The sequence below is a fragment of the Acinonyx jubatus genome, chromosome E4 (assembly GCF_027475565.1).
Source record: "Acinonyx jubatus isolate Ajub_Pintada_27869175 chromosome E4, VMU_Ajub_asm_v1.0, whole genome shotgun sequence".
Classification (NCBI taxonomy): Eukaryota; Metazoa; Chordata; class Mammalia; order Carnivora; family Felidae; genus Acinonyx; species Acinonyx jubatus.
The window spans coordinates 58,404,509-58,424,864 of NC_069395.1; the positions used below are offsets into that span (position 1 = coordinate 58,404,509).

Here is a 20,356-nt window from a genome sequence, read left to right on the forward strand (position 1 = left end):
GGAAATTTTATGGTAATTAAAACTGGCTATGCGAGCATTAAAATTCTGCATAGATTTGCATATTTCCTACCACCTGTTTTGGGGACTACAGCAAGGCTAATTAACATAAAGGCTCTGATTAATTCTGCCAGTCATTGGGAGATAATTACAGTGCAGGACTGTAAACATGCCGCACCGGAGATACAGCCTGTTTGCCAACATCTCTCCAAGGGATGAAAGTTTACCATGGCAACCGAGGCAATTTTCTGCCTCCTCTCCCTCAGAAAGGAAGGTCACATTATCTCCTTTTCTTTTCTCTTCTTGCTTCCATGTGTTACCAGGTCCATATTCCATTGGGTTCCCGGAACGCTCAACCCAAGGTCTTTAGTCATTAGCAACACTGAAATCAATCTTTTAGAATATGGCTTTCCCCTCTTGACTGTCAGCTACCCAAACACTATAACGAAAGGAAGCAGCAGATTGACTGAATTACGGAGTAACATATAATAACTGAACTTTGCACGTTTTACCACATGATTTGTGCATCAGCAAAGTAGCCAGACTTAACCTTCGTTTTTAAAATTTTGATCCGACACGGCCCGTCAATAACTACACCAGGCTTAGTTACGAACCTTAGAAGCACAGCACTTTAGAGCAGAGAGGGACCCTGGCAAGCTTCTAAAAACTTCCCCACTTAAACAAGTGTAAAAAAAAGGAACCCCAGGATGTTAAGTGACTCGCCAAAGGTCATACAGCTAGTTAGTGGCAGAGCTAGAATGCACACTAAAAACCTCTGTACCTCAGCCCAGTGCTCTTTCCTCTACACTATAAAACCACAAAAAGGCATCTGGAAACAAAAAGGGATTTACAAATTATTTGGCTTTGTGTTTAGGTATGTGTTATCACTGTAAAACTCAGAAACAGCTTCCTACACTCACGTATGCTCCCCCAGATAAAAATTAAATAAACTTACACATCCATCTCTGCAAGTAGACTTCTCTTGTTCACCTTTTGTCATTCACAGTAGTATAACATAAACTGGATTTTTATGAACGTGTTGTCAATGATTATCAGTATTTGCATCTTAAAGACATTAGGTAATAAAAAAAGGTAATACTCCTAAGTGTTTCCTATTATAAAATTATTGCATGCTCGTTACAAAAAAGTCAGAAAAAAAATGGGAAAAATAGTAAAACTGATCCATAATCCCAAAACCCAGCTTACCTGTACACTTAAAGACTGAGCAGCAGCCTGTAAACTTGTTCCAGCGAGCTGGACCTGAAAGTAAAGTAGTGAGGTAAAGTTCTAGTACGATACTATTGACATCCATCATTCGAAGTTGACATCAGCAAGTATTTCAAGAATCTCTACTAAGTGCCCGTCACTGAGTTAGAACTAAGAACACAAAGAGGTCTATCTTACAGAGGTAAAACTTTATGGACAAGCTCACGGTTCCTCCACCTCCTACCAGAAGATGCTGTTACCAGTTCTTTTCTGAACATGTTTTCCCACACTAAGTGTCATCAGGCATGCCACTCTTGTATTAGACACTCCTTATCCTGTTTGTAATCATTGGACGCTTAGATTCTAAAAGCTTAATTCATCCATTATATAAAGAACACATGAGAACAAGCTACTTACATACATTATTTTTATCATTATAAACAATCAGAATTACCTACTCATTCTAATTTCAAAATTTTCAAGTATATACCAGAGCGAAAACCTTACATATACATATGTGTGCGTGTGTGCGTGCGTATATATACACACACACAACACCTATACAGTCAAGTCCTTAGAACATTTATAGTCATAACTCAAAACTGCTGGCTGAAATAAAGACTCTGTCCTATAATCCACACATGAAAGTCTGTCACAACATTTCATGCATTCAGAAAGTTAAAAAACCATGGTTATATTAGAATAAGGGACATTGTTTGGCAGCCACGTTAATACCTGATTCTGGCAAGTGTCATCAATGGATGCTCTAATGGCTGAGAGGTGGGGAATAACATGATATTTACATATTCTCAACCATCTCTCCGCTGATACTTATTAATTACAAAAGGAAAAGTCACCACTAAGGACACACGTGCCTTCTGGTATAATCCACCAAGAACACAATACTACTTATGTTGTACTCCTCCCCAAACCCAAACCGAGCAACACTATAGAATGACTAGTTTGTACTCTTCAAAAATGTCCATGTCCTGAAAATAAAGAAAGACTATGTATGGGGAAAAAGAATAGAAGTTAGAGTAGAATAAATGATGTGTAAATCAGAATGGCAGCAGTCAGCACAAAAAGTAGGAAACACGAGAGACAGTGCTACTACATAGTATCCTGGCAACTGACTGGATGTAGATAAAGAAAGAAGTCACGAATTATTCCAGGGTTCAAATCTGAGAGACGGAAAAAATGGTAGTGTCACTGACAGGAAGACAATGAGTTCCACTTTCGATATATCATATAACTTCAAGGTTTCCTGAAGTTAAGTATAAGTGTTGGTATGGAGCTCATATAGAGTTCAGAGCTAAAATGAATGGATTGCTGCCCTTTGTTTATAATTTTTTAAAAACTGTTTATTTATTTTACAGAAAGAGAGAAACAGAGTATGAGTGGGGAAGGGGCAGACAGAGAGGGAGAGACACGGAATCCGAAGCAGGCTCCAGGCTCTGAGCTGTCAGCACAGAGCCCGACACGGGGCTCGAACTCACGAACCATGAGATCACGACCTGAGCCGAAGTCAGATGCTTAAATGACTGAGCCACCCGGGCGCCCCTAAAATTCCTTGATTTAAAGTCCTTTGGTATGGGGCATATTGAAGGTTCAAGGATTCTGAGCTGGAGGCCTTGTGGCTGATGCAGGAGTTGTACTCATCTTGGAATTTGGATCCAATGGAGAAAAGACTGCATATCATCTATGTACCTTCAGGGATTTTTTTAAATACATTTGGACCGTCACAAATTTATGCCAGATAGACACTTAATATAAGCCACATAAACTATCAAAAATGCTATCCCTCTAAGAAACCAGAAAACTTGTTGGAGGCTACAATATGTTTTTAGGGGAAAAAAAAAATCAACATGAAAATAACATTTTTGTTCTTCTACAATATATTCTTAAATTATTTTAGATGCTAAATCATCTTAATATTTTATCCAGAAGCTTCATGTAGAAGTTTCTCTACTTTCAGAAACACAAACCTATGCACCTGACCAAAGTCTGTCAACTAGGGCCTCCCTCTAACAGAAGATGCTAATGGCTGCCTGCACACTATCCCTTTGAATTTATAGAATAAATAGGCTTTAGAGGACCTTTCTAAAATTTCACCTGTTTCAATCACAGGAGCTTCTTTTATATAAAGCGTAGGTAGTCTAAAAACATATTTTATGAGCTCAGAAGACATATGAAGATACATTTTATGAAGACATATTCTGAACTGAGAGCCTTACTCAGCAGGTCTCAGGCAATGGTGACTACATCCTTTTGGATGACTTTGTAATTTACTACCTTCAGTGAGCCATCACAGACCCACAGGGACAAAAACAGTAACCCCGTTGTTATATACATTCCATTCATAACAAAGAATTCCTTTTTTTCACACAGCTGCGGGGTCAATAGCTATATAGTCAATTAAGCTACAGGATTCCAGCCGAACCATTCAGAAGGACACAATTAGGTGCGATTAGCACAGGCTTTAATCAATGTAAAAAGTCCCACACACTGAAGTAACTTCCCCAGGCCCTCGCATTTCATGCCTCCACTTGTTACCCTCCCTGATGGTTGAGCAGAGCATCCTACCTGATGGAGATGTCCCAGAAAAGCCTGGGCCTGGGCCGTTGAGATTGCTCCCCCAACAGGCACGGGCTGCTTCTGAAAGTCCAGACCATTGGTTTGTGTGCCTGGAAAGCAAGCACGATAATGTAACTATTAAAAACAAACTCAACTGAAATAAAGCACTAGCCTTCAGTCACCAGCACTGATCAGTCATCAGTTTTGTAGAAGCACTTTCCTAAGTACCTCCAAGGACGAGAGGGATTTAAAAGAAAAAGGACATACAGTAAAATGATTTCTCTACTAAAGGGAGGGCGGCGGGACAAATAAATGAACACTAAGCATAAGAAACAGAAACTAAAATGTAAAAAATGAATCCCAGCCATAAAGACAGTGTTAGAGAATTTGGAAGTGAATGCAGTGTTTGGGGTCAGAATAAGCACGGCACTTACAAGGAAGAGATTATTGTCACTATCACTGTTGGGAAGAATGGTAGAAGACAGACTTCTAAAGAGGGACTGAAGTGCTCTTCTGGTCCCCAATTCTCCATATTTGGCATGGACAGAAGAAACCCACTGGTGACTTTGCAAGATGATTTATTCTTAACTTATGCTTTTACTACATGACAATCTCATGGCGAAAACAACCATTTGCAGAACATTTTTAATAATTTCTTCATTTCGAAAGTATAAACTGCTGCACATATTTAATTAGCAAGACCTCTGCTGTAACTATCATCTTCTAAATGTCATCCTGTGCTTTTTAACCACCGATGCTGCAATCAGATGTTAGAAGAGGACGGACTAATTTATGGAAAGACATATCATCCTAATACTCAAATATTTTTTAAGGATATAATACATGGTTTTCAAACTACAATATCCAGGTATTATTTAGAAATAACCAGAATTCTTTGTACTCAACAAAATATAACAGACTCCAGGAACCTGCAAGAATCACTGAGGCACATGAAGGTGGTACTGACTTGCCATTTCCTACCACTCAAACAACCCATCTGCCCGTCCTCACTCCTGTGTGTGCACACATGGAGCACACCTGTTGACACCTGTTGGGACAGTACGAGGCAGAACATTAAAGTAGTATTTCTAAACGGCTACTAACTTCTGCCTCTATATACTCTCATTTCTAGCACACGAATCACTTTAATAAGAATAATGAGGTAGATCACATGACTCAAAAGACCTATTTAAGGTTTCCGTGAGATAATTATAAAAGGAGTGTCCATATATTTCCACCTGCTTAAACCCTCATAGTGTATCGTTCTTTTATGGTTTTTTCCTAAAGTTTCCCATAAATAGTAAATTAAAGAACTACCTAGACACAAACATTTAATCAAATTAAAAGGGTACATACTTGTGTCAAGTAGTGAGAAACTAGTGTGAAATAAAACTTAAAGTAATTAATTAGGGTCACCTTCATAAGCCACGTACAGAAGTTTCATGATTTGAAAGTTGCACATTTTGTCATTAGCCACTGGTCTCCATCTCCATGCAGAAAATCATTAATGCTCAATATAGATTACATAAATGCATTAGACTGAAAGAAGATGAGATTTTGAAAAACAGAGACAAGCGGTTAATTAACACATCGCCAATACAGGAAGTCTTCCAGAACCAAATATTTCACTCTCATGGAGATCCTAAAAATTCTATACACTGGTTCCACTTGCAAGTTCCCACAAAAATGAGAAGCTTGTGAATCACAAAGCACTATAACACACGATTGACAGATTTCTATCCTTGGTACAGAGCCTGCCATATTACTTATTACCAAATAAGTAATACTATTTAGGTGCCCTGTCTCTACCTCTTGGGGGGGGATGCATAAAGGCATGGTATCTAAAGCCAGCAAAGTGAAAGGACATTCTTAGACAATTCAATTAAACAGAGATAAATTCAATTCAGATAAATAGAGATTTAAGATGCAAAAGCAGGTATTTTTTTAAGTAAAACTCTGAGGCTCCCCTATAAGGTAAGGGATGGAAGAAAGGAGGTATCACGGGGAAATCATTCTTGTAAAACATAAAGACCTAACCTGGGCTAAAAGGAAAGAAGAAAGAACACACACACACACACACACACACACACACACACACACACACACACACGTCAGACTTGAGTATGAAGACGGTACAGGGAGACAGGATGTTGGGAGTCAAACCAAATGTGTGCCAGAGAAAACAGGAACATAAATAAGGAACTGGGGGTATTAACAGCTTGGAAGAGAAGGTGAATTGTGTAAGAAGATTAACATAAGATATACAGAGTTTGAGAAACCCCAAAACAATGTAAGAAAAGTGACCCAGAAGGCATTTAGAAATGACAGAGGCCAGAGGTAAAGACTATAAAGTTGCCACCGGAGCAGTGTTACTGAGGTGAACCTTGGAGATCTTGAATCCAACCTCCTTATTTTACTGGAACAAACAGATTAAGGAATCTTAAGTGAATTATTCAAAATGTCACAGCTAGTTAGTGGAAGAGCCCAGACAAGGACAGGGTCCCCTGCTTATATCATTCACAGGGAAGTGATAGGTGAAATCTGAAGAGTAAAAGTGTCAACCAACTAAGAGTGGACGTAGAGCAAAGAAGCCTGAAGAGGGCACCTACATTAGGAAATGTAAAGACAAAGATTAAGCAGTTAGAATACAGAAAAAAAATCCCTTAGGACTAGGGTGCCTCAGGAGCCTTGTAGCCAAAGCAAGCTACAAGGACAGGGTAGTTTACTGCTGTCAAATGGTACAGAAAAAGAGCAAATACTAAGAAATTAAACCAAAGATAATAGATAAAAGGGAATAAAGGAAAGACCAACAATAATCAAAGAGGGAAAAAACCCCACATAATAGAAACACCAACTTGGTTCTTTCAAAAGAACCGTATAGATTATAAACTTCTGGTATGATGGAATAAAAAAATAAAAGAGAAGGAACAAATGATTTAAGGATAACAGAAAGAAGGACACAATAAAAAAATGCCGCAGATACTATAAAAGAGGATTATCATGAACCAATAAAATTCATGCCAATAAAAGTAAAACTTAAAAATGGATTACTCTCTAGAAAATATAACTTACCAAAACCGACTCAAGAAGAAAACAGAAAATCTAAAGGGTCCCGTAGTATTTGAATACATTTAATTTGTCAGTAAAAATCTTCCCCAAAGGAAAAATGAAAACAATTTCACTCTGCTTGCTTCCAGAAATCCAAAGGAAAAATAATTCCAGTATTTCACAACTTTTTCAGAGTAGGGGGAAAAAGTAAACAATTCCTAACTCACTTTATGAGGCCAGCAGAATCTCAATACCAAAACCTGACAAAGAGGAGTGTAAAAAGGAAAAAAAAAAAATACATGCCCGTTTTACTCACAAACATATAAAAAAGTATCCTAAATAGTACTAGCAAAAATAATCTAATAAGGTAAAATATTAAGACTACAATGGACTGGGGGTGCCTGGCTGGCTCAGTCAGCAGAGCATGAGACTCTTGATCTCAGGGTCATGAGTTCAAGCCCCACATTGTATGTGGAGCCTGCTTCAAATAAAGATTAAATTTTAAAAAGACTACAGTGGATTTATTCCAGGAATGGTTAGTTTGGGGTTAAAAAAATAAAAAAATGTGGGGTGCTTGGTCAGTTAAGCGTCTGACTCTTGATTTCAGCTCAGGTCATGATCTCACAGTTCGTGAGTTTGAGCCCCACATCGGGCTCTGTGCTGACAGCTCGGAGCATAGAGCCTGCTTCTGATTTCTGTGTCTCCCTCTCTCTCTGCCCCTCACCCATTCACACTCTGTCTCTCTCTCTCTCTCTCAAAAATAAACATTAAAAAAAAATTAAAAAGAAGTTTAAAAATAAATGAATAAAATAAACACTTTTTAAAAATCAATTAATGGGATTCACCACATTCATTAAAAGGGGAAAACATAATCATCTCAAAGAATAAAGAAAAGCCTTTTCAATTTTCAATTAGAAATTTTCTAACTGAATTAGAAAAATTCAACATCCACTTATGATAAAAATTCTACGCATAAGAATAGAAAGAAACTTCCTTAACCCTTATAAAGAGTAAAAAGCACTCCCTTTAAGATTAAGAACAAGATAAGTGTGCCAGCTCCTGGAAGGCTCAGCCAACAATACAAGGCAAGAAAAGAAAATACAGAAGTTGGAAAAAACAAATAAAACGGTCTTTTCGGATGATTTGATAATGTAAATAGAGTATCCTAAGGAATCTAATGATCTATTTCGAGAATAAGACAGTTTAATAAGGCTACAGCACACAAAATCTATTTTAAAACTGCTTTCATACACCAAAAGAAAACATTTCTTACTAATTTTAACACTTCCAAAAATATACAATTCTGGGAGTAAATCTATCAAACTATAGCAAGTCCTGATGAGTAGAAAACTGTAAAAGTTTATTTAAAAATTATAAAGAGGGCATAAATAAATGCTCATTTACTAGAAGCCTCAACACAGTAAAGATATTAGTCCATTCCAAACTGATCTATGGAATCAAAGCAATTTCATATGAAAATCTCAACAAGTTTTTTTTTGTTTGTTTGTTTACTTATTTTTTAGAGAGAGTGAGTGGGGGTGGGGGGGTAGCAGAGAGACAGAGAAGGAGACAGAGAATCCCAAGCAAGCGCCACACTGTCACTACAAAGCCTGATATGAGGCTAAAACTCACGAACCATTGAGATCATGACCTGAGCTGAAATCAAGAGTTGGATGCCTAACCGACTGAGTCACCCAGGTGCCCCTCAACAAGTTATTTTCTTTCTCTTTTTCCTTCATTCTCCTTCTCGGGGTTGGGGTGTGTGTGTGTGTGTGTGTGTGTGTGTGTGTGTGTGTGTGTGTGTGTGTGTGATTGACAGACTGATCCTAAAATTAATTAATTAACTGATTAATTTTAATGTTTATTTTTTTTAGTCATTGCTACACCCAACGTGGGGCTTGAACTCACAACCTGGAGATTAAGAATCCCATGCTCTTCTGACTGAGCCATCCAGATGCTCCATGATTCTAAAATTTAAGTAGAAGGGCAAAGGGTCAAGATGCTTTAAAAAAAAAAAAGTGGAAGGACCTGTATTCTTTGAGACATTACGAGTTATCACAGAATGACAATAATTAGAACAGTGCAGCAGTTGTGCAGGACGAGCAGGCCAGAGCAGAATCTGGAAACAGAGCCACATGTATCTTTAGACACTTGATACATGACAGGGAGTGCTGCTCGTCATGGAGTAAAGGACGGAGTTTTCAATAGAAGGGTAACTGGGTATCCATTTGGGAAAAAAATGAAATTAGATCAATTCACACCATACAAAAGAGATAAAGAAGAAAAAAAGCAAGCAAGCAAGAAGAAAAAGATATTTTCAGAAGGATTAAAGGCTTAAATGTGAAGTACAAAACTAGTACCTTTTCAGAAGACGAACTAAGAGTATATCGTCATAACCTAGAGAAAAGGAAGGATTTGTTTATCGAGACTCCAAAAATGAAGACATACATTTACTTCAAAACTGAAAGCTCTGTTCATCAAAGGACTACATAAAGAGAATGACAAGGAAAAATATATCTGTAATACATACAAAGGATTAGTATTCAGAACACACAAAGAACTCATATGAATCAATTAAAAAAGTCAACCCAATAGAAAAAAATGGGCAAAAACCAAATGAATAGGAATTTCACAAAAGAAGAAACATAAATGGTGCACAAACACTAGAAAAGGTGTTCGGCCTCCTTGGAAACTAGGTAAATGCAAATTAAAATCCAAATACAATACCACTTTACACCCATTAAATTGGCTAAAATTACAAAGGTGGTTAATGTCAAGTTTTGGTGAGACAAATTCTTATTCTCTGTTGGCAGCAATATAAACCAGTACAAATGCTTTGGAAAACTGGCGGCAAACCGTAAGAGACTCTGAACAAACTGCGGGTTGCTGGAGGGGAGACAGGCTAAATGGGTGATGGGCATTATGGAGGGCACTGTTGGGATGAGCACTGGGTGCTCTGCTGGGTTCTACTCCTGAAACCAATACTACACTGTATGTTAACTGACGTGAATTTAAATAAATGAATTAAAAAAAAAAAAGGAAAAAACACTGCTGGCAGTACTGAGTAAGCTCTGGAATAAGTTCAGTACTGGAATAAGTTCAGCAATTACACTACTAAGGAAACTCTGGTGACTTTCATGCATATGCATCAAGAGATAAGTACAAAATTATCTTATGGCAGTAATGTCTGGAATAGCAAAAGCCTAAAACAACCCAAATGTCCATCACTAATAAAACGGATAGAAAACTGGTGATGTACTCATATAATGGGATATTATATCCAGTGAAAATGAATTATAGACATATGTACTAACTTGGATGAATCTCTAAAACATAATGTTGAACAAAAGAAACCAGTCAGAACATAGTATGATTCGATTTATGTAGTGGGGACAGGTGAATCTAAGTGTTATTTGAGGAAGTAAATACACAGATGCAAAAAGTGTGGAAAGAAAAGCAATGTGACCAATAATGCTGAATTCAGGATGATTGTTCCCTCTGTGACAGAAGAAGCGACTGTGACCAGGGTGGACCTACGCTGGCCCCCTGGGACATGGCAACAGTCTGATTCATGGCCAGAGTGGTAGACACAGGAGTGTTTATACATACATGTTCACATACAGGATTCTAAGAGTATTACGTTCACATGAAAACAGGAAAATACCCACAGTGACAAAATAGTTGCAGTGCAATTTCAGAGACACATCCAGATGGCAAGGAGCAAAGGAAAAAGCAGGTGGTAATGAAGCCAAAGTGGTGAGCAGGGGTCCTTCCTTTAGTAAGTCTGGCAGTGGTGGGAGAGAGAGAGGACAGTAGTTGAAAGGGGTGGAGACTGGGGTGGAGGGTGAAGTCTGTGGGCTGATAAACCCACACATACCTCGAGATTTTGAGGGAAGGTTCTATGGGAAGGGATACACTGAAGATACAAGAACAAGAGGAGGTGAAGAGATGAGGCAGGAACTTGAAGGAAATGAGAAGACACAGAATTAAGAGTGAAAAGTGGAGGATCACAATAATGGAAATGAATTTCTTAAAAGCGAACGAAGAGGAGAAGACGGACCTAGAAACATGTAACGCAGAGGGAGGTGGTGGGGCTCAAATCAGACAGCTACACTTTTCTCAGTAGTCCAAAGGTAGGCATTTTCAGAAAATAAAAACAGGAAAACAGAAAAAAGGTAGAAAGGTTCTAGATAAGAGAAGAGGTTTGGGAATGTTAAGGGATGCGGCAGGGAATCCATCAGAGGTGAGTCCAAGGCCAGCACGGGTTCCAGGGAAGGCCCCGCCGAATGCACGTGGAGTTCAAGAAACGGGAGTCCTCATCTCCCCGGAAGTTCGTTTCTCTCTTCACAACCGGCACTCAAGGATCACATACAAAAACAAAGGCTTCCTTGCTTCAGGAAGAGTTCACGCTACCCAGCTCCACACAGGTTTCTGACTTTCAAAGCCCTTTAAGAAGAGGGCGCAGCTCAAACGCTACCTTTTCACGGTTCCCAGCTCTCTAACCCAAAAGTGAAAATCTGTACCTTCTATATACTACTGCAACACATTTGGTACTTCTCCAGCATTTTCTGGGGTGGAGAAGGGAGAAAACTGAGCTACGGCACACACAACAATGTGGATGAATCTCAAACATACGATGCTAAGTGAAAGAAGCCAGACTCAATAGCTACCTTGTATGATTCCATTTATGTGGCATTTGGGAAAAGACAACACTGAAAGGGACCATCAAAAGGAATCAATCAACCGCCTTAATTTACACATGAGAAAAACAGAAAAATACACAGAACTATTCCCACTGAAATAACTGAGCTGGATAGTAACTGAGGCCAAGACTGAAATTCGGAATCCCTTGACTCTCTTCTCATTGTTCCTTCTACTAGACCATCCTGTGACCAAGGAGTCCAATTCAACACTAATTAGCAAAGAATATTAACCAAGTGGCCAACAAGTAACTGCAGTAAGGTCACGTTCATAAGGAGATAGCACATGATGAGGGTATAAGAAATTTGAGCCTTTGGGTTTTCTTTTTTTTTTAAGTTTATTTTGAGAGAGAGAGAGAGAGAGAGAGAGAGAGTGAGCGAGCGAGGGAGGGGCACAGAGAGAGGGAGAGAGAGAATCCTAAACTGGCTTTGCACAGTCAGCACAGAGCCCAAGGCAGGGCTCAAACTCATAAACCATGAGATCATGACCTGAGCCGAACGTAAGAGCTGGAGGCTTAAACGACTGAGCCACCCACGTGCTGCAAGCCTTTGGTTTCTACTTCACAGCTTGTTGCTTCAGTAATACCTATTTTAGGATAAGATAAAATTTTTAAGTGGATCAGTCCAATTTTATAGCTTATGAAAAATATTACCACATTAAATAAAAACAACTTTTGGCCAGAAACAAAAAGGGGGGGGGGGACTCAAAACAGGAAACAAATCAAAATGCCAAGAGTAGTTACATTAATCTTTATTTTTCACATTACCTATCAAGAGTATTACAACTAGTGATAACAACTTTCACTTTTCCTAAAACAGGCTTCCTTTCCATTTTTCCCTCAATGTCATCTCCAAAGTGATCTCTAAGAGGAGACTGACTTCCGTTATTTAACCTGTGCAGAGTACATCTGTTTTTTTGTAAGGGGAACAGTTCACTCATTTACCCTCTTCCTATTGTTGTTTCTCCATAAATGAACATGGAAATCTACACCCTCTGAACACTGATGTTAAAATGCATAAATGGGACAGGAAACACAACCTAGTAGAGAATAAAGAACGGTGACAGGAGGAGAAGAACGGGGGGGGGGGGGGGAGGAAGGAGGAGTCAGAGAGAAAGGTGAGGCGACGCCCTCATAATAGGACCCCAGCACAGATGTCCTCTACATCTCCTCTATGCTGCACAGTGCCAGGTATTCCTCAACATGCTTCTGGAATCTACTCTTTAGGAAGACTTTAAGGGCCCATCTAGCTATAATATTTCCCCAAAACTTAATGCCTATTCAACCTAGTTTTTCTTAAGGGCACTTAATCCTTACTGAAGAAATAACATTAATATTATTCAAATAGATCAACCCTTTAAGGCCAGTAATTAAAACTTACAGGAATATGATATTTTTGTAATCTCTCCAGGATAGAACTATGTCTAAAGGAAACCATGATACTTTAAAAAGAAAAAATCTTTTTTCTAATGTCCATGGCCTCAGATTCTTTTGCTAAATGCACGGAAATAGACTTGTTACTGTGGTGCTCAGACCAAGTATCAGAATCATTCACATCACAAAACAGAATTAAATCAGAGGAAAGAAGTGGGTTACAGAGAACTGAAATTTCTGGAATGCTGGAAAATATTTAGGTATTCTCTAATTTCAAAGGAGGATCAAAAATTATTTACTGTGAGTGGAGACCTAAACCCCGAATATATAAAAGGGCAAGGTATGCTCTTTATTCTCAGATCTATTAAGATCCTCCTTGTAAGCAGAGTGTCATAGGCAGCTGCCTTCCCCCATCCCTGCAATTAAGAATGTTGGGGACAGAGGGAAGCTACATTAAATATACTATACCTGTGCTGAGGCTACTTTGCTTCCAGTAACATTGGCTAATTACATGGGGAACTTAATTTAACTTGCAGTGTACATGATCTCCTCTTACAGTGTGGTCCATCTGTGGGGCCCCTGGGTGACTCAGTTGGTTAAGCGTCTGACTCTTGATTTCGGCTCAAGTCATGGTCTCCTGGTTCATGAGTTTGAGCCCCACATGGGGTTTCGTACTGGCAACGCAGAGCCTGCTTGGGATTCTCTGTCTCTGTCTCTGTTTCTCTCTCTCTGTCCCTCCCCTGCTCATGCTCTCTCTCAAAAATAAATAAAACATTAAAAAAAAAATCTGGCCCATCTGAGAACTCTATACTACCTTCATTATTTTTAACCTATTCTAATAGTGACTACTTTGGAATATAGATATAGGGATTGTTTGGCTGTTTCCAAAATCGTTAACTAAGTCTTAACCAATCAGGTTGTCCATCTCTACAATTTGAAAGAAATTTCTTTCTTTCTTTTCTCTTCTTTTTCTTCCTTCCTTCCTTCCTTTCTTTCTTTCTCTCTCTCTCTCTCTCCCCCTTCCTTTCTTTTTCTTTCTTTCTTTCTTTCTTTCTTTCTTTCTTTCTTTCTTTCTTTCTTTCTTTCTTTCTTTCTTTTAGTGTTTATTTATTTATTTTGAGAGAAAGTATGAGTGGAGGAGGGGCAGAGAAAGAGCAAAAGAGAATCCCACTGCCAGCACAGAGCCCAACAAGGGGTTTCATCTTCTCAACCATGAGATCATGGCCTGAGCTGAAATCAAGAGTTGGATGCTTAACCGATTGAGCCACCCAGGCGCCCTGAAATTTTTCCTTTCAAATGAACGGTTTTACCTTTATAGGATAAACCTATCATTATGGCAATACACACGAGAGTTATGACTGAATCATCTCCCGTTTGCAGTGAGACTACTGTTTTTGTTTATGTGCATTTTCTGTTTTGCTATAATTATTTAGGCATAAACAAAAACTAAAGAGAACCAAGAATATCATGTAGAAGAAAGATCCTGCTGGAAGAATAAACGCTACATTCAACAAACATTTACTGTGCATTGGTGTGTCAAGTACTAAGGTTAGATAAAGATGAAAACAACACAGTCCTTGCTCTTAATTAGTTCTCAGGCCTATTAATTCATTCATTAAAGAAATACTCACTGAGTACACTGAGTATCTATGTGGCAGACACTGTTCTTGATGCAAGAGATAGAATAGTAAAGAAGAGAGACAGAAACCACGGTTTCATAGAGCTTACATTCCAGTGTGGGGAAGAGACAATAAAAGTGAAAAATACTGACCATCAGACAGGAATAAATGCAATGAAAAAATCACGAGGAAAAGACATAAGGAGTCTGGTGGGGGTGTACCAGTAACCACGGTGTTTTCAGTTTCATACAAAGATACACACACTGTGGCAACTGCCACAACAGATAGGGTGGTCAACACCAGGGTATGTATGACCAGAACACAGAAAGGGGACTTGAAGGGAGAAGAGAACAGGCAATGCTGGGGAAAACTTCCTGGAGGCAACATTTTGGTTGAACCTTAAAGTGGAAGAGATGAAATTAACCTGAAATGGCTATGTGATGGAGGAGAACATCCAACGTTTCCCTACCAGAAGCAGAAGACACTGTAATACGAAAGTTTACCATCTAGGAATCCAAATGAACAATCTTAGGTATTCTATTAGGTCCTTGGGTTACAAAGATAAACAAGTTATACACCGAAACGACATGGGGCTCACAGTTAGGTATGGGTGACAGATAAGAAAAATTATTATAATGTGAAAGACAAGCACCACAAAGAAGTTATCTACAGAAAGATGGTAGAAGGTACAACACAAACAAGAATAGAGTCACCATCCTCAAACAAAGAAAGGCAGAACCTGGTATTTGCTCAAAGAAAGGTACAAAGTGCTTTGAGAGTTCTAGCGTGGCTAAGAAGAAGGGGAGATTCAGACATAAAGGTGGGCTGGGGTTACAGTGAGGCCTGAACCACCAAGGTAAGAGAAGTGAAAACCTAATGGTTCAGATGTAAACACAGTTTATATTAGCCACTGTTCATCTCATTACTATAAGACATTCTGACCACGATATCGAGGGAGATACACAAAGACACAGTTGGAAAAAAGAGAAAGGATTCCGTTTCTAATATTATTTCCTGAGGAAAATGAGTGCAGTTTGCTACTTTAAAAGTACATTATTTGGACACATGGGTAGCTCAGTTGGTTAAGCGTCCAACTCTTGGTTTCAGCTCAGGTCACCTCGCAGTTTTGTGGGTTCGAGCCCCACGACGGGTCCTCCACTGACAATGTAGAACCTGCTTGGGATTCTCTCTTCTCCCTCTCTCTCTGCCCCTCCCTTGCTCCCTCTTTCTCTCTCTCAAAATAAATAAACTTAAAAAAAAAGTACATAAAAAAAAAAGTACGTTATTCAACCCATTAGGATACCCATAAGAGGAAAAAACACGGAAAACAAGTGTTGGCAAGAATGTGGAGAAACTAGAATCTTTGTACGCTGACTGTGGAAATGTAAAATGGTTCAGCCGCTGTGGAAAAGAGTTTGGTGGTTCTTCAGAAAGTTAAACACAGCATTATTATAGTGACCCATCAATTCCACTGCTAGCAATATACCCAAAAGAACTGAAAACAGGTACTCAAACAAATCTCTGTCCATGCATGTTCACAGCAGCACTACTCATAACAGCCAAAAAGTAGAAACAACCCAAACGTCCATCAACAGATGACTGGATAAACAAACTGTGGTGTCTACATACAGTGGAATATTACTCAGCCATAAAAGGGAGTGAATATCATACATGCTACAACATGAATGAGCCTCGAAAGCATTATGCTAAGTGAAGGAAGCCAGACACACAAAAGGTCACACAGCATAGGATTCCATTCATAGGAAATATCCAGAATAGGTAAATCTGTAGAGACAGAATACAGATGGATGGTTGCCAGGGGCGGTGGGGCGGGGAGAAGAAAACAGACAGCTGCTTCCTGAGTAAAGGTTTCCCTTTGGGGCGATGAAACTATTCCAGAACTGGATAGAGGCAGTGGCTGCACAAACTGTGAATGTACTTAAATGCCAATGAATTGTTCACCATACATGGTTAATTTTATGTTATATACATTTCACCTCAATTAAACAAAAACGCAAACAAATCTGACCGTACAAATCTTGCTTCCCTTTGGGCTCAAAGGTTGCCCACAGCAACCAGTCTCACCCAGCCAATGGGCTGCTGACACTGTGCTACAGACCCAGTAATGGGGGCCGGGGGGCCTTCTATTCTAAGCTACTTCAGTTATCAGTGCTTAGAAACCTAAAGCTTCCCTTCCTGGGAATTCTGACTGCTGAATCATCCATTCTTTTTGTACCACTCCCTCCTACTGGTTCCTCTCCTTAACATACAAATGTACTTGACCTCCTCTCCTATTCTTTCCTTCCATTTAATATATAATCACCATCATCATCGTCATGTTCAGAATAAATACTGCCAGTTACTGAGCACCTACTGAGTCATACATCTATTTACTTTCAATGTATACATCGCTTTTATACAATGATTTATTACTATTGACAGCTAAGAAAACTGTGACACGGAAAGAAACCATTTGCCCAAAGTAACATGACTGGTAAGTGAAAAGACCCAGGGACCTGATTCCGGGTGGTCTGGTTGCAGAGCCCGAGCTCCTAACCACTATGCTGTACAACCTCTCACAGTTTCTGTTCAGAGTGGCCTACATTCATCATTCCCCTTCTTCAGTCATTCACCTCTCTAGCCACAGCGATTTCTTTCTCTACCACTTACCCAAAACCATTTAACAGGCCCCCTAGTAATGACTAACCGTCAACTGCAGAGGTCACAGTTTAAGCTTCCCCCTGTCTTGACCTCTCCGCAGGACCTGACTACACCAGACACGAGTTCCCTGCACGCTGCTGTCTGCTTCACTGCTGAGCTCCACGGTTGCCCATCAGTCTACTTAAGCACCGTCCAGCAGACGTTTGTTTCTGTAACGATGGAAATGTCACCTATATGTGCTACCCAGTATGGCAGCCTCTCACCACACGTGGCTCCCGAGCGCTAGAAGTGGGGCCGGCATGATGGAATCTGCAACTTAATTTAATTGTAACCTTGACAGCCGTACGCAACCGTGGCCGTCCTCCCGGATGGTGCAGGGCCCCTGCATGGCTCCTCTTCCTCTGCCAGCCCGTTCAGCGCTGTGGAAGAGGTGTGTCCTTGGTTCTTTTCCAGGCTCGCTCCACTCTCTTCCCAGCAGTGTGTTCCTGCTGAGTACTCCCACTCCTACGTCAGCAGCCGGGTTTCCTTCCTAGCCCCGGCGTCAATTGTGCGCTTGTTGGCCTGCAGGCACCATGAGGCACCCCCCATGCAACACTTTCAGAACTTAACGCATCACCTCATTGTCAAGTCTACTCGCAGCTCAGGCGGTCCCTGCTCTAGAGAATGGCACTACATCTATCCCGGTCCCAGGCCAAACATAGGCACTCGAGTTCCTTCCTGCTTCTTTCACTCCCTCTCCATCTCCTCTCCTCCTCCCACATATGCTCATTAAATCTCACCCCTTGTTTCCACTGCCACTGCGCTACGCCTGAGTTCCATACAATGGATCTAACTGAAGGAGTAATGATTTTAGCTCTCTTGCTTCAAGAAAGACGTAAAGTATAACAGGGCTAGAAAATTCTTTTATACTTGTTGGGGGAAAAAAAAAAAAAAGCCCACAAAAAATTAACATGACAGGAAACAAAACTGCCCTCTAAGGGAGGAAGGAGAAAATTATTATTATAAACAATCCCATAATCTCTACCTAAAGGGGCCTTTTAGCAATAATTCCTCTTTCATTAATGTTCCAAATTTCTATTGGGAGTGAATAAAAATGAAATGGATACTATCTTTAAAATTCTGTATTTATTCTTAGGTTATCTCTTGGCAAAAGGATCGATCCTTCCTTCCTTCATTTATTTAATTTTTATTTTTGAGAGAGAAAGAGAGCTGGGGAGAGTGGCCGAGGGGGGAGAGACAGGCTCTTTAAGCAGGCTTCATGCTCAGCGTGGAGCCCGACATGGGGCTCAATCTCATGACCCTGGGATCATGACCTGAGCCAAAGTCACGAGTTGGATGATGCTCAACCGACTGACTCTGGGTTTTGGCTCAGATTACGACCTCACAGTCTGTGAGTTTGAGCCCCGCTACTAGTGCAGAGCCTGCTTGGGATTCTTTCTCTCTCTCTGTGACCCTCCCCTGTTCATGTGCTCTCTCTCTCTCTCAAAATAAAAAAATAAACAAACTTAAAAAAATAGTCTTGAATTAAGATTTGAATTAAATGCCACTTAGCATTCTCACAGCTTCAGTAATTATAGCTCCCTGCTTCATACACCAGAAACAAAAAACAAACAAAAACCCCAAAATTCCAACATGCACCAATGGGGCAGGGCCAGGTCAAGTTTCTCAAAATGCAATGGTCAGAATATTCTAGAAGCCATATCCTGTAACCGGTATCTATCAAACCAAACACCAGAGGAAGATCCATCTTTACTACAGGTATTTGCTTTTTGCTTCTAGACCACAAGCACACTGTATACCCTCCACCTGAGGCTCTCTAGAAGTGCTGCAGCCAGTTTGACTGACCCAAGGAACTGTCCACTATTTAAAACTTTAGGAACTCCAAGGAGGAACTCCAAGAAAAACCCATATTGGTACTTCCACCGTCAGGCTTAGATAAGACCACTTTGGCCAGTACAGAATGTAGTCTACACAGTAAAACACATAATAAATTTAAAATGATAATGACAAAAACAGTAAGAATATCAGAAATGGCCCTTGGATAAACGTAAGTTCAAAGGGAAAATAGTCCTTTGGAGTCTGAAATCTGCTACTGCCCTACCATTTTGATGAGAACTTTATGGGAGGCCTGTTCCTCAGCGGATTTCTGAGGCTTCTCTGAAAAAACTGTATTTCCTCTGGAAATGTCTTCCAAAACTCATGCTGGTTGAAGATTCCAAAATTCTTCAATTACTATGAAGAACAGCAGGTATATTTACTGGTGCGCTGGTCTTTCAGGATCCTTCTCTTTATCTTGGAGAAAACGATATCTGCTCAGGCTCTCTTACGAATATAATTCGCTAATATCAGCTCTGGCACTAATAAATCCCACAGAACAAATATATCCCTGGTTGCTAGAAACTTCTGATAAAATATTTTTGGAATGCAATTTCACAGATGTATACTGGGCTGCATTAATAAATTATTTGGTCTCTTTAGTTGAGAAAAGCTCTTGACATTACCCTGGGAAAAAAAATCACCTGAATGAAAATTCAGGTAAATGACGACAGAGCTGGGGAGCTGTAGCTCAATCATAACACAGTTCACTGACCACAAACACATAATCAACAAGTGAGTCAGTTGCTTTGAAATAAGTTTTAATAGTTCAAAGCAATTAAATACTATCAAAAAAATAACGTCTTATATTAAAAAAAATTTAAATCTAATGTCATTTTTACCTTAATTATAAAACATAATTACAATAAGCCAAAGGTAAGTCTTCAAAGATAACAATAAGCCAATGGTGACGGTAATGGCTGCACTGGAAGTCTGAAGAACTGGAACACTGTCTAATTCCGAGGATGACCAGTGATAAAGGATCTAGAAGTCATATGACATGATGGAAGAAAACCTGAAGGGACCAGAGAACTTCCGGCCAATCTATCTCCTCTTCATTTTACTGCTTCCTCATGCCAAGCATATACACCATCACTACCATCACATTTAAATCCTGTCCAGGCCTCAAAATCCAGTCGAAGCTCCACTTTCTACAAAGCCCTCGTGACCCGCCCCCAGCTAGAAACAAATTCTCCCACGTTGATGTCTCATGGACCGTGGCATACTTCTTATGAATCTTCGATTACATTTTCATCATATTTTCTGGTTGGAGATGTTTATTGAGAACAAAATCAATATTTTA

General features: G+C 39.7%; 1 protein-coding gene across 5 annotated transcripts in view; it reads right to left on the minus strand.

Annotated features, from left to right (window-relative positions):
* Positions 1–20,356, minus strand: part of POU2F1 (POU class 2 homeobox 1) — a 192,247-nt gene that overhangs the window by 56,305 nt on the left and 115,586 nt on the right. For all 5 annotated transcript variants that reach the window (XM_053209422.1, XM_027046289.2, XM_053209423.1 and 2 more), the window contains 2 exons: positions 3,787–3,887; positions 1,204–1,257 (listed from right to left, as the gene is read on the minus strand). In XM_053209422.1, the coding sequence (XP_053065397.1) occupies positions 1,204–1,257; positions 3,787–3,887 (155 nt within the window). The remainder of the gene's footprint in view (positions 1–1,203; positions 1,258–3,786; positions 3,888–20,356) is intronic.